General features: G+C 35.7%; 1 protein-coding gene across 4 annotated transcripts in view; it reads right to left on the reverse strand.

The window, feature by feature from the left end:
* Window positions 1-15,832, reverse strand: part of LOC143255777 (neurensin-1-like) — a 38,745-nt gene that overhangs the window by 9,832 nt on the left and 13,081 nt on the right. For 2 of the 4 annotated variants that reach the window (XM_076511969.1, XM_076511968.1), the window contains one exon: window positions 2,937-3,079. The exons of 1 other annotated variant lie outside the window; for it this stretch is intronic. In XM_076511969.1, the coding sequence (XP_076368084.1) occupies window positions 2,937-3,026 (90 nt within the window). In that variant the 5' untranslated portion in view covers window positions 3,027-3,079. Of the gene's footprint in view, window positions 1-2,936; window positions 3,080-4,235; window positions 4,465-15,832 lie in introns of those variants that run through there. One more of the 4 variants, XM_076511970.1, reaches the window with a different exon arrangement.

Genomic DNA, 15,832 nt, shown 5'->3' on the forward strand with positions numbered 1-15,832 from the left:
AGGAAGCTCAACTAGTCAATTTGATTGCAGGTAAGGTTCTGTAGCCAAGCCACTGCTTTATAAATTTACAAGTAATTAGATTTTCTGTATGCTAACTGTTCTTGTTTGACTGGGGCGAAGCACTCACCATATTTTTTTTTCTAATTACTTGACTTTCTAGTTTTTTTAATCAAGGAAATTTGCCTAACCTTTCTACTTTTGTCTGCTTGACTTTTTTTAATTATCTCAGTAATTCTAAAGACTTATAGCAATTCTTTCCATTACTATCGTCCAAATATCATATCTTATGGTTGAATTAACGTGCTAGCTGTAAACATAATATTCTTTTGCATTAAAGTTTTAGACGTACTTTTGTGGTAAATGGTACATTACATAAATATTATTAAAAATAGCTTGAGTGCGGCCCCCCGCTAGTACAGCGGTAAGTCTACGGATTTACAACGCTAAAATCAGGTGTTTGATTCCCCTCGGTGGGCTCAGCAGATAGCCTAATGTGGCTTTGCTATAAGAAAAACACACACAGCTTGAGTGTGATTTCATAAATGAATTTACGTTTCAAGTGTAGGTACGAAAGGGGTAAAATTTCAGGAAATTCAGCAAATAAAAATAAGATGTTATTAGTTACATCATAGAGGCTTTATGGTTTAATTCGTATACCGGTCCAGTTGCGAGTTCGAATCCCCATCTTACTAAACGTGCTCGCCTTTTCATCGATGGAGCGTTATAATGTTACAATCAATTCCACTATTTGTTGGCAAAAGAATAGCCCAATAGTTGGACGTAGGTGATGATGACTAGCTAGCTGCCTTACCTCTAGTCTTTCACTGCTATATTAGGGACAGCTTTGTGCGAAATTCAAAACAAACCAAAGCAACCATTATCTGTGAACAGGTCCAAACCACAGTAGTTGTGTAGGAGATATAATTATAAATCTATTTCTGTTTTAAAGATCTAAAGATCACACGCTTACATAAAATATGCTATTTGTCGACTAATAAAAAGCCATGTGGATACAACTGTTTCCAGCAAGTCGATCAACTAGTTGACAGCTCACGTACTATAGACTGGAATAAAGTTTAATTTTCTCCATTTGGTGATTAGCCAGGGACAATAAGTATCTATTGTCTAGTGTTGTTTTCAGTAATAAGCCAACTTTATTTATAACAAATGTTCGAAGTGGGTTTTCCAATAAATAATGTTATTATCTGTTTTGTTTTGGGAATAGTTCAAACCCTGTACACAGTGTGAAGTTGTTTACAATTGGACAACATTTCATTAGTCTGACGGTGAGTAAAATGTCAGCCTTACAAAATCTAGATGTCCCTAATTCTTTAGTTGTGAAACGTGTTTACTTTTTCTTTCCCATAGGATTCTCTTATATCCAAATTCATTAGCTAGATTAAAGACTTGTATACAAATAGCATTTTCAATCTGATTCAATAGCTGGATAATGGCTCTGATATAAAATTATTTAATATCTGTTTCCACTCCAGTGTATCAACTGAACGTTCCTGAATAAATAAGACTCTATTTCAGATGCAGTTTTACCAATGTTCTTTAACATGGTGTTCCACCAACATATTTTTCTTAGATTCTTTGTGATATCGAGCGGGATTCAAACTTTCAACTCTGACAGCCGGCACATGTTTTAACCAGCTAAACTGAAAGTTTCATTTTCACTGAAATAAGACAGCTTGAGTTATGCCCTTTAGCTCGAAAAGCTCAGAATCCATTTACTGTAATATGTTTTTTGTAATCATCAGCGCAAACAGAATAAACATTTCACCAAATTCAAGTTTGAGTTTCAAGCTTTAATTTTCAATTATATATGAATGTATCCGTGTGTGTGTCAGTGAGTTAAGAAGAAAACAAACAACAAAAAAAAGATCTGAGGAAATGCCCTCGGTGACCTCATAACTATTTATGGCCCAAGTTGTAAGATCAACTACGTTGTATTTTCTGCTTTTCTGGCTTTATTGTTACGTTTGTTTCACACAGTTTTATCTCAGTGGTTTAAATAATTGGATTTTTGGAAATATCGATTTTTACCCTGAGAAGTCTCCTGGAGGAGGGTGAAAACTTGAAATTAAAGATGTATATATATATATATATTCTGAATGAATGAAGAGAGGGGTATTTCTCATTTTCAATAAACGAACTTTCGTTTGAAATTCAAATCTGTCCTTAATTTATAATGCTTAGGACGTAAGGCGCAATGTTAGATCGAACCACCGTATTTATGAAAATGCGTTCTCAGAAAGTGAGGAAACTAAAATTTTGTGTCGTAAAACAACATTAAAACTTTCATGGACTATAAGCTGTGGTTAGAGGCAGATGTAATGTAAAGCTTAAACTTCGTGAAATGAAAGCTGTTATTAAAAGTAGATAAGAGCAATATAAACATTTATTTTTTTTCTTTAGAGGTAAGCGTTACTAAAAAAAAAAAAAGAGAGAGAGAGACAAAGGTGTGCGGAAAGCATCACGAATAAAAAAATTACAGCTTACTTCTACACTACTACTATCAAAACGTACCTCTAATTACTAAATTATCATGTTGATTGATTTAATGCTTACGGGAAGATTCATGCAAACTAACCATTTCTATAAACAGAAATATCTGTTACTATAATATATATTAATATTTGCTTGTTTTGAATTTCGCGCAAAGCTGTACGAAGCCTAGCTACGCTAGCCGTCCCTAATTTAGCAGTGTAAGACTAGAAGAAAGGCAGATAGTCATCATCAACCACCGCCAACTCTTGAGCTACTCCACTACCATCGAAAGGTGGGTTTAACCGTAGCATTATAACGCCCCCAAGGCTGAAATGGCGTGAAATGGCAGATTACGAGTTGAGCCCATTAATCACCTGGCTATGCCTCACCCTTTTTTCAATAACTTAGCATCAATTATTATAAAACACCCAAATCTAATTTACCGTGACTTTAGTTTCTTTACAGCTAGGCTGATCTTCGTCGTCGTTTTCTGCTTCTTCCTGCTGAAGGTTACTTTCTCCACCTTTATTCATGACGAAATATAGTTTCAAAGCTTACCTATAGATGATAGCAGTAGGCGTCACCACTGAAAAAGTAGCAGATCTCTGGTTTAGTCTACATAAGTAGCGAATCTGTTTCTTATCCTCGACTTGTAATTTACATATTTGTTCATTTCACAAAAAAATATTGAAACTGCAGCGTTAGCTAGTTACTGATTTAATTTAAAGAAAGTTAAATAAAACTGTCTTGATGGAATTCGCTCTTGAGTATTATATTGTTAATATATAGGCGAAATAAATTTACACGTACATATACAGAGAGATATTTATAGAATATACTTTTCAACATAAAAAAAAGATATTAATAGAATATGCTTTTAAATATATAAAAACATACTTATAGAATATATATTTCAGTATATAAAAGCCCCCCAATAGCACAGCAGTATGTCTGCGATCTCCCACTGCTAAAAACCGGGTTTCGATACCCGTGGCGGGCAAAGCACAAATAGCCCATTGTGTAACTTTGTGTTTAATTTGCTACAACATATAGAAATATTTATAGAATATACCTTTCAACATATAAAAAGAATATTTATAGAACACGTTTTTAAACACATTTACAGAATATACTTTTCCATATATAAAAATATATTTCAAACATATTCATTAATACTAATAACATTAACTAACGTTTCCTCATTTTGCATCTTGTTCATACCATTCCTATTTTTAGCAGTGTAAGACTAGAGGGAAAGGAGTTAGTCATCACCACTCACTGTCAACTCTAGGACTACTCTTTTACTAACAAATAGTGGGAATGACTGTACCATTATAACACCCTCATGGCTGAAAGGACGAGCATGTTTGGTGTGACGGGGATTCGAACCCGCGATTCTTGGATTACGAGTCGAGCGCCTTAACAACCTGGTCATGCCAGGCCTATTGCTGTTATAAAATTGTATGAAACAGTTGTTACTTCCTCACACACACCTTAAAGTAAAAGATGATGATTAGCTATGTTGTTATTAACGTGATATATTTATTAAACAGAGAAGACGCTGTTATAAAACAACATCCAAAATATCTCTGTGTTTATTTGACATTGGACTTCACAATAAAATTATATTTTTTTAGGATAAAACTTTAAATTGGATAACATTACTGTACACAGTTATACAGTTAGGTCAATACTGAACACAATGTATCTGTTTTCGCTCATATATCACCCTGAATACGTACGTTTTAAACTTCAGATGCATTCTACTTGAGAGAATTCTCCCAGGATTTTATCTCACATGTAGTCAAGATTCTTGCCAAAGCTTTCGTCAGATGTGAAACTGGTGCTTTATGAAACAGTTCTTTTGACTTACAGCATTCAATATTTTTTCAATCTACTGTAGATATGTTTACAATGTTCGACATAGAGCAGCGTCACTTTTTCACTCCTGCTTCAGTTAGCAAAAAGCCATAAACATGCCACCCACACGCCTGTCGTTTTACTACGTTATCATCATTTTCCACACTTAATCCTTACTATCTGAAACTGCTGAGAAGATTCAAATGTCACGCCTGAGATTTGAACGTGCCGAGTGGGTGTTGAAGAAACGAGACGTATTAATCTAGAAAACTCTCCAACCCGTTTACTTAGTTTATTCTATAGAATATTACGACGCCATAATGCTTATTAAAATCTCCAAATTATAACAGCAGCAGTTAGTTATATAAAATGATAAAAAGAGGTGAACGTCATAACACATAAATTTACAAAAATCAAAATGACGTGATATGTTTCGGCTACACAGATTTACCATAATTAGAATTGGCAGTTTAGTGTGAACCAAAATTTTGAATACAAAAAATAATTATTCAATGTGTCAGTTGGAAGTTTACAGACTTATAAAGCTAAATCCAGGATTTAGTACTCCGAGGTTGACAAAACATTATGTAGTTTTGTAATGTAAAATAACAACAGCGTAAAAAATAAAAACGTTATTTCACTGAGAAAAAACAACTCTTCCACAATTAAATATTCCGACCCGTCATTTAAATTTATAACCAAATTTTTACATCTTTAATATTTCTAAAATTAACGTTTGAATTTGCTTAGTTGTGCAACAACTTGGCACCAGTCCAATTGATGCTACGATCTTCATGTATTGTCACAGCAATATCAGCCAGTTTATCATACCTCCATCTTTTACTGTATTTTTTATTTTATTTTTACTTCCAATGAGCATTTGTCTGCGCAACATATATTTTACCATAATTACAAGAAGTTTCATAAATTCCCTGTTTTTCCAGTTTTATATTTCAACTTTTCCTTCTCCCTTTATTTCTAGGTTTTAAAGCTACTCTCCCACATGGCCCAGCATGTTAAAGCGTACGACCTGTATTCTGAGGGTCGCGGGTTCGCATCCCGGTCGCACCAAACATGCTCGCCCTTTCAGCCGTGGAGGCGTTATAATGTAACGGTCAATCCTATTATTCGTTGGTAAAAGAGTATCCCAAGAGTTGGCGGTGGGTGGTGATGACTAGCTACCTTCCCTCTAGTCTTACACTGCTAAATTAGGAACGGCTAGCACAGATAGCCCTCGTGTAGCTTTGTGCGAAATACCAAAAAAAACCCACTCACCCACCTCCCCATATTCTTTAACTTAAATTACAACTCTTTATCATAAACCTTGCGACAATAATTTGAACATATATTTAACGTTTTATTTACTTTTAGCTATTTTTTTCATTTTATAATAATATTTGTTCATGATATTATATTTTTGTATCCTCGAATCATCTTCCAGTAGCACAGTGATATGTCTGTAAACTTACGCCGCTAGAAACTTAATTTTGATACTCGTGGTGGGCACAGCACAAATACCCCATCTACACAATGCTTTATTTTTGATACCAAACAAAATCCTCTAATAGATTCAATATTGCTCAAAGATTTAATTTTTGGCAAACATCTGGGCGAATATTACAAACTATCCATATAATTGTATCATTTAAGCAGCTATATTTCTAAATTGTTTGTTTGTTTTTTAATTTCGCGCAAAGCTACTCGAGAGCTATCTGCGCTAACCGTCCCTAATGTAACAGTGTAAGACTAGAGGGAAGGCAGCTAGTCATCACCACCCACCGCCAACTCTTGGGCTACTTTTTTACCAACGAATAGTAGGATTAACCGTCACATTATAACTGCAGTGGTAAGTCTTCGGATTTACAACATTAAATCAAAGGTTCGATTACGCTCGGTGGACTCAGCAGATAACCCAATGTGGCTTGGCTATAAGAAAACACACACACAAACTTTTGTGAAACTACATATTTCCTGAACCTTTGTTTTATTCACTTCAAATTCCAGCAAACGCTTTTTAAACTTGAATTTCTGCGGTTAGACATTCACAAACAGTTATTTTACATCAAAACAGTCCATGAACGTATTGTTTAAACTATAAACTTTCGAGTCAGTGGAATGTTTATAAGAACTTTAAGAGTTGTAATTATTTTCCAAAATACTTAGCAAGATTATACGCAAGAAAAATGGTATAAGACTTTTGTGAAACTTAGGTAACGTGTGAAATCTTGGGAAATTACTCTTAAAAGAAATTTTATGGATGGTTTGAATTTCGAGCAAAGCTACACGAGGGCTGTTTGCGCTAGCCGTCCCTAATTTAGCAGTTTAAGACTAGAGGGAAGGCAGATAGTCATCACCACCCACCGCTAACTATTGGGCTACTCTTTTACTAACAAAGAGTGAGACTCTCTGTAACGTTATAACGCCCTCACAGCTGAAAGTGTACAGTAGAACACAAAAATGTATGTTCTTCTTACAGGTAAATCTTGCTAGGTACTGAAAGGGCGAGCATATCTGGTGTGACAGGATTCGAACCCACGACCCTCAGATTACGAATTGAGCACCCTAACCACCTGGTAATGTCGGGCCCTGACAGCACAAAATGGTTCTTGGGAGACGTCACATCTTTTCAAGAGATGCAAACAATACTGAGGAAACAGATCAGTCGGAAAACTTGTCAAGGGAACCTTTTGAGCTTGTCGATATTATGACTTTAACGTATAACATGTAACGTTGGCCAAGTTGTGCTAGTATATTATAGCAAGTAATTACATACTGAAGTGAGATGTTAAAGTGTAAAAACGTAGAACCATCTCTACCAAATATTAATTTACAAGTGTAGTCTTGCCAATTACATACATTTCAGTTGCATCACAAATCATTAAATGTCTAAATTGCATAAAATCTACCTGAGAAGACAACAAGCATTATTATAGGACAGTGGCATGTTTCGTTTCGGTTAAAACATTATCCTTTATTTATTTAGTGACTGTATATTCTATTTATAAGATGATTTATTTTAACTGTGTAGTTTCAAGAACAGGTTTGTATGATGCCACTTCGGATATATATTTGTGGAGGAGTCCACTAGATATTCGTTTTTTCATTTGTTCCACAACTCAAGAAAACAATTTTTCATTATTTACAAAGACGAATTTTCAGTGCATTCTGTTTAATGTTCTTACCTCCCTTTCAAACAAAATAGCCTCACATGTCCACTGTTTGAATTTGGCGCAAAACTACTCAAGGGCTTTCTGCGCTAGTCATCCCTAATTTAGCAGTGTAAGACTAGAGGGAAGGCAGCTACTCCTAACCACCCACCCCTTACGCTGGAGGTTACTCTTCTATCACCGAATAGTGGGATTGACCGTTACATTATAATGTCCCCACGGCTGAAAGGGCGAGCATGTTTGGTGCGACTGGGATTCGGAACCCGCGACCCTCGGATTAAGAGTCGAACGCCTTAACCTAGCTAGCCATACCGCGCATTGTCCACTGCAGTTACCAACTGCACTATTCAGTCGAGATTTAAAACAGTGTAAACGGTTAAGACTTAACAACAATACCACACCAAACTGTTAAAGCTACTGAAGCGTAAATTCGCCATTTGATTATATTATACTCGTAACCGGTATAACAGTTATTGAAACATTAGAAGAACCCGGATGTTCAGAGAAAAATAATACTTGAGAACGATGGAAGAAAACACTTTCAAAATTAGGAAGATTTTAAAAACATAAGCTTCGTTAAGACTTCAGAATACTTGTTTTTAATCTCACTTTCACTGGTTTATAAAGATTGTGCAACAAGTTTAGAAGTTATAATAACAATATAATCCTGTGTTATCTTTCGACAGCTGATTTAGAGCGCATTATCCTTTACGGAACATGATCGTAATTTGAAATGTCTACGACCAAGATAAACAACATTTTGCAATTTCCTGTCTTTTTTCTTTCTGTCAATTGTTCCAGCGAAAGAGCAAGAAATAATCTATCCAATAACAGCGCTCAATAATTCTTTAGCGGTTATCTAAATATTATATTTATACGCTAATACTAAACCCTGTTTGTTTTGTTTCGTTGAATTTGGGCTGAAAGGGCGATTATGTCAGGTAAGGGATCTCGATCCCTCGACATGCAGATGACGCAAACCACTTGGCTTTGCCAAACCTAATTAACTAAAACTTTTTTATAGAGAGGCAGGTTACATTTCAAAGAAGGCGTACTTTAGATTTGAGCCTATGGAACAGTCTTTAGACAGTGTGAAAATAATCATTTTCACTGACATGATTTTCCCGACGTTGGTGAGGAACAGCGGACCCAGGTAATTAGGGGGCTGAACTCCTAATCTGAAAATCGCGGGTTCCCATCACATCAAACATGCTTTTCCTTTCAGTGGAGGCCCAATAATGTTACGGTGAATCCCACTATTCGTTGGTAAAATTGTAGCCGAGGAATTGATGATGAGTGGTGATGACTATTATTTCACTGCTAAATTAGGGACAGCTAGCCCTCGTGTAGATTAGCGCAAACTTAAACACACAAACCGATGTTTGCCAGTTTAAACCTTTAGTAAAAATAAGTAAAAACTTAACGTGTCTCATCAATAAACAATATTTTCATAACCGACACACCGGAAATGATTCCTACTGCACTTTCTAAAATGGTTATTCTTAATTTCCCAGAAAAGGCTAAAAAACTAATTATTTTGTTTACACACCAAAGTTAATTAAGTTGTAAAAATATTTACCAGCTTGCCAAACATAGATTGTTTAAAATGGCGAAACTCAAATCACTTAAAATCAAATAACCTATGATCTTCAAACTATAGAGGTAAACTAACCAAAACATTTTCGTTAATTACAACATGCAATAATATATTATTCTATTACAAAATTCACAATTTTTGAGAAGAAAGGAAATACATATTTTAATATTTTCTGCAGTGGGAACTACGGTTTACCCTGAGGGCAGTAAAGCTTCTTCTGAGGGGCCACCAAAAAATAGGCCGAAAATAAAAATGCTAATCAATTTTAATTTTAAATAAATAATAAGCCTTTAATAATTATTTTGAAATATTTAAATAATACAGTATCTCGACAGGAGATGTTAATGTTTTTATTACAGCACTGTTTTTGAATCACCATGCTTAAGTAGTGGGAGAAGACATTTTAAAATCACATTTTAAGGCATTTTTATAGGTTGGAGGCCTCAAACATTCTTATTCACATCAAGAGAACTTCAGATCAAAAGAGTTTGGCAACCACTGACTTAAACTATGGCTAGATTTCCTCTGTAGTGAATGTTGTTCACACATCTTGTGAAATATTTTAAATTATATTTCATTTTGGTTTCACAAAGAAAAAAATGACGTATGTATTTTTAAACGTTCGGGTATTTAGTTATGAAGCTTTCTGTTTGTTGGTGTTTGTCGTAGCTTATTTAAACCCAAAGTTACCACTTAATTAAGGAGGAGTCATTTGTCCTGGGCCTCACAAGAAGAGGGTCTCGCAAACTATCTCTTTAAGTGGTAGATTACCTTTACACCATAGAACATCAAGACATGCTATGATGACATCATCACTGCGCACTCACAGTGAAACATACGCCAGCTATATGAAGGTATGAACATAGATGGAATTAGAATACCCCTCATTATGTTTTATACCTCAGGCTTCAAGGACGATCCTGCTCATGCCTTTTGAATAAACAAACAAACTGTATTTGCATACAAAGAACGGATCTTGAAATGATCACGAGAGTGGTACAACATTAAATATCATATGAAATTAATTGTGATGATTTCGATAAATTTTAGAATACTCAAGGTTGAGATAAGAGATTTATTTTCATATGATTGCATCTCTTAATTGTTTCTTTAGCTATCTCTTTCTTACATGGAAGTTAGAGTTTGTTTGTTTTTGAATTTCGCGCAAAGCTACTCGAGAGCTATCTGCGCTAGCCATACATAATTTAACAGTGTAAGACTAGAGGGAAGGAAGCTAGTCATCACCACCCACCGCCAACTCTTGGGGTACTCTTTTACCAACGAATAGTGGGATTGAGAGTCACATTATAACACACCCACGGTGGAAAGGGCAAAAATGTTTGGTGTGATGGGGATTCGAACCAGCGACCTTCAGATTACGAGTCGAGTGCCTTAACCGCCTGGCCATGTCGGACTGGAAATAAGAGAAGTTTCTACAAATAACTCAGTCCACTTTTTCCTTTTGGTCGTATAGTCTTGTTAACAAATTTACGTCAAGCTGAGTACATGTGTTTGTAGTCAATTAACAAAAACTCATTTTGTGTAGACAGTAATGTATAATACTACTTAAAGGTTTTCCTTCTCAGGCAGGAACAACGTTTTACTCATATCACTCTGGCACCTGTACAGATACATAACAATTTTCTAATATTTGTAAGTATTTGTGATCCTCTAGTTACATACACGTGTGCTATTTCTTATGTAAGAATATAAACAACGTTCGTTCACTACGGGAAATAACATATTGTTTTTACTTACTTAATATTTGCCTGTGTGTGTTTTTATTTTCTTGGTACAAATGTTTCTACATAATGTGAGATTATGATTTTCTTGTTAAATTATAATGTTTAGCTTCTACAATTTTCCCAGCAACCAGGCATCGCACCAGGCCATTAACGCTTGTAAAGTACATCATAAACATACACGCGAAACGCGTAAGTTATTTCGGTTCCTATTCTAAGGCCCTTTGGTTACTTCATAAACAGGTTTGTAAGAAACGTTGAAGGTACCTGATTATTCCTTCCCTTTCACGTCCATATTTGGTTGTAATTTTCTGGGTCAAGCACGGCACAGTGGTTATAGCATGCTGGACTATGAATCTGTGGATCCATCATTCGTCTTCGGTTACCGTAAGAAAAATCGTTTTTCGCACTTTGGGTACATGGATACGTTATACGTTTGACCAACTGGTCAGAGAACAGCAGCACAAAAGTTTGCGAAGGGTGCTGTAGTCCAGCTGCCTCCTTTCTGGCATATCGGTTTACAACTACGGACAGTTAGAGAAGAGAGCTCTTGAGTAGCGAATAGCTTCACTCTTCAAGCACGATCAGACCCAGTATTACACTATCATTAAGTGGTTACTTCACTCTGCCAGTCAGATCAGACCAAATATTAAATATCACTCCGTAATTCTGTAATAATGTACGCAATTCAGGAAAACCAATTTCGTTCTAAAACCTATACATTCAGTATGACGACGACATACAGCATTTCTTTATGATCTGTAAAAATATACTAGTCCAAGATATTTCTCCGGCCTTAAAATTTATTCTGTGAGCTTTATCTGTTTTTACAAGAAGCTGATTGTTTTATTCATTCTTCTCAAAGTTCAATTTTTCTTGAAGCCTTGTTTGTCCAATTTGTTGTTACATATTCTAGAAATTATGTTTCTTCGTCTGTGTTTGAACAGTTTTTCCTCATTTTGCTTGTGAAACGCACTAGGTTTAATTATTTTTTCTATCTTAAAACCCTTCAAATATTTTATTTATTCATCATTTTTTTATTTCTGATGTGTGTTCTTTCACTTCTGTGAAAGTTTTCAAAACATCAAGTATTATGCAATATTTCGTTCTGCACCGGTGGGACAACGGTAAGTCTTAGGATTTATATAGCTTAAAATTAAGCGTTCGATTCCACTACATATACAAAGTAGTAAAGCTTGGTAGAGCTTTCCTATAAAAAAAAAGTACACGCTCTGTTCTTATAGCCTATTAAGCTGTGCATGTTTTCTCTAATTTTCTAGGCTTCTTACATTATTTTCGTTTTACAGAATTTTCTGAATATTTTATTTATTTATTCGAGCATAACATATTTTTTGTTAAGTTTCAATATTTTTACTCACTTCATATGTTCAAATCACGTCAGCTATTCTGTGAATCTAAACACAATTTCTTAGAGTTTCAGTATATGTTTAACACGCAACTGTAATAATTACATTTAAATATATATATTTTTGCTACAATATTTCAAGGTTTTCGCATTCGCTTTTTTAAACCAATTTTTTGTTTAATTTCCATCCTTTTTCGCTCTGAAAGTGACATAAACAGCTCATGTTCCTTTGCGTCTTAGTAATGTGTCTTGAATAGTCTATTCGGAATAACCCACTGAAATAGAAAACAACTGTAAGAGATGTTGTTCTTGTTGTTTTTGCATTTTTATGTATTATGTACTAAAAATTGAACAAAATCAACACAGGCTAAAGTAAGGAGAAACAGCTATTTCGAGGTACAAAAAACACTAGACTTCAATACAATTATTGCCTTGACCATTAACTGACTGGCCCGGCACGGCCAGGTGGTTAAGGTGGTCGACTCACGATCTGAGGGTCGCGGGTTCGAATCCCCGTCGCAACAAACGTGCTCACCCTTTCAGCCGTGGGGGCGTTATAATGTGACGGTCAATCGTTGATAAAAGAGTAGCCCAAGATTTGGCGATGGGTGGTGATGACTAGCTGCCATTCCTGTACACTGCTAATTTAGGGACAGCTAGCGCAGAGAGCCCTCGTGTAGCTTTGCGCGAACTTCAAAAAAAACCAAACCATTAACTGAGTGGTTTTTAAGGTTTGATTGTTTGAAGTTAAGCACAAAAACAACACAATGAGCGGTTTCTAGCATTGTAGGTCCGAAGATATCCCGCTGTATTACTGAGGGGTATGAGTTAAAATGTCACTTTGATAATATTGTTGAAATTTATCAGAAATAACAAAGTGTCCTGCGTGTCAGCATAAACACACACAATTTTTAGTTGGTATGTGCCGTTTAGAGAAATATACATTTAATCAACTACTGATTATTTATTTCAAAATCTGGGAGATTTTTCTCCAAGAACTTTATAATATGCTCAACATTAGTTGACTCGTCACGCTATACGTTATTGGTTCCAATACACATTGGTTCCACGACAACTAAAAGTTTGTGCAAATGAGATTTATTCCCCATCATTTCAAAACTGTAAGTGCAACTGCTGCATCTCACCTCTAAAAACAAAATTCCAGAACATCCGAACTGCTGGACATCAACAAATGTAGCTACAAATCTAATACTGATGTATGTGGCAGCTGTATTAGACGAACTTGCAAGAAATCTTATATCCGAAGAAGAAGATTAGGTGACGTAAGTTGCAAGACGAAATTACTTCTACTTTACCTGCCCTAGCGGCGCAGTGGTATGTCTGGAGACTCGCACAGCTAGAAACCGGATTTTGATACCCGTAGTGGTCAGAGCATAAATGATCCATTGTGCAGTTTTTTGTTTAATTCTAAACAAACAAACATCTACCTTATTCATAAACTGCACAATTAATTTATTAAAAAACAAAACTAAACAGTTACTGGTGAAGATAAATGTAACGTAACATTGATTTCTATCTATCAAAAACGTAATTAATGTTTTGTCGTGCCACCAATACTCACTGACCTGTAATCCATAAAATTCATAAGGAGAAACTGGGTTACGTTAACCCGACATTCGAGCAGATTAATTGAGTGAATTGGAACAAGATATTTTCATTTTCAATATGGCATATGCACACAGTGGCTTCTTTATTAGGTACACCTCCAGAACAGCCTCAATTCTTCACGGAATGAATTCATTAAGGTGATGGAGACATTTTTTAGTGACATTGGTCCATGCTAAGTCGATAATATTACATAGTTCCTACAAATTTGTCGGCCACACATTCACACTGCGAACCTTCCGTTCCACCCAATCCCAAAGTTTTTGTATTGGATAGAGATTTGGAGAATGTGCAAACCATTGGAGTACACTGAAGACACTGTCATGTTGGTGAAGCCAGCTTGAGAAGATGTGTGCTTTGTAGCTATTAGAAATAGCTATTGCAAAACGGGTAGACTGTGGCCATAAAGGGATGCACATAGTTAGCAACAATGCTCACGTACGCTGTGGCAATCAACTAATGCTCAGTTAATATTAAGGGGCTTAATGTGTGTCAAGAAAACATTCCCCACACCATTACACTACCATCAGCAGCCTGCACCATTGACACAAGGCAGAATGAATCCACGGGTTCATGTTATTTACACTAAATTCTGCATATATCAGCAGAAATCAAGATTCGTTAGACCAGACAATTTTTTTCTGATTTTCAATCATCCAGTTTCAGTGATCCGTGCCCACTGTAGTCTCATCGTTCTGTCCTTAGCAGCAGGAGTGGAACCCAACGTGGTTTTCTGCTGCTATAGCCCATCCTCTTCAGGATTCGACGCGTTGTGAGTTCAGAGATGCCTTCTTCACACTAATGTTGTAAAGAGTGGCTACTTAAGTACTTGTGACCTTCCTGTCAGCTTGAACGAGTCTGACCATTCTCCTTTGACCTCTCTCATGAACAAGGTGTTTTCGCCCACAGGACTGCCGCTCACTTGTTGTTGTTGTTGTTTTCGCACCATTCTCTGTAAACTCAAGAGACTGTAGTGCATGAAAATCCCAGATGTTCAGCAATTTCTGAGGTGCTGGAAACACCACGTCTGGCACCAACAATCATTCCACGGTCAAAGTCGCTTAGATCATGCATCTTTCCCATTTTAATATTTGGTCGAACAATAATTGAGCCTCTTGACCATGTCTGCATGCTTTATATAATGAGCTGCAGCTACATGATTCGCTGTTTGGCTATTTTCATTAAAGAGCAGGTGTACTCAATAACCACTGAGTGTAAAGTATTAACCCACCCCCTTGCGTTTTGTTCTAAGACAAATGTGATGATGATTATGATGAAGAGAAGGGTGGTGAAACAGTAAAATTTATTTTTAGAAATAATCCTTGTTTAGTATGTGATGAGAAAAATTGTGTTGTGGTCAATGGTGTTACAGGGAAAAGCAAAATATTTCTGCATAGTGATAAAATATTTTAAACATATGATGAATGATACACACGACATTTTAATGACGTCACGGCTCCATTTTACAACACCTTATCGTCGATAGCAGTCGGAACTAATCCAAAATATTGTCCTGAATCACTTTATTTTTTTCTAAACAATAAGTTCGTGACAATGAGTCGGGCGTAGCATGGTTCGTGGCACGATGCCCAAAATACGCGTTATACACCTTGGAGCTGTAAGATCCCTATAAAACAAAAGGTTAAAGTTTAATATTTGTCGAACAAGAGTAACAATAGGTGCCTCTCCTTCTGTTTATCAGTTTAAAATTACGGACGTCTAGTTTAATTAGTTCCTGTGTGGTTTTGTGCGAAATTTTAAAACAAACAGCTAAACCCAATGTAGGCTAATGAAACAAACTGTGTTGACTTTAGTATTATTAATTTGTTTGCTAGTTTCTTCAACCTATTACTATGGCCACTTTTAAACGTGCACTGAAACATCTAAGTGACGTTGTTTCATGTGATTATTTTTTAAATTTTCTCTAAAACACACAAACAAATTTGTCTTCTGCTCGTCATCACTTTTTTCGATTCTTATT

This window comes from Tachypleus tridentatus, chromosome 7, assembly GCF_004210375.1.
Source record: "Tachypleus tridentatus isolate NWPU-2018 chromosome 7, ASM421037v1, whole genome shotgun sequence".
In the NCBI taxonomy this organism is placed as follows: Eukaryota; Metazoa; Arthropoda; class Merostomata; order Xiphosura; family Limulidae; genus Tachypleus; species Tachypleus tridentatus.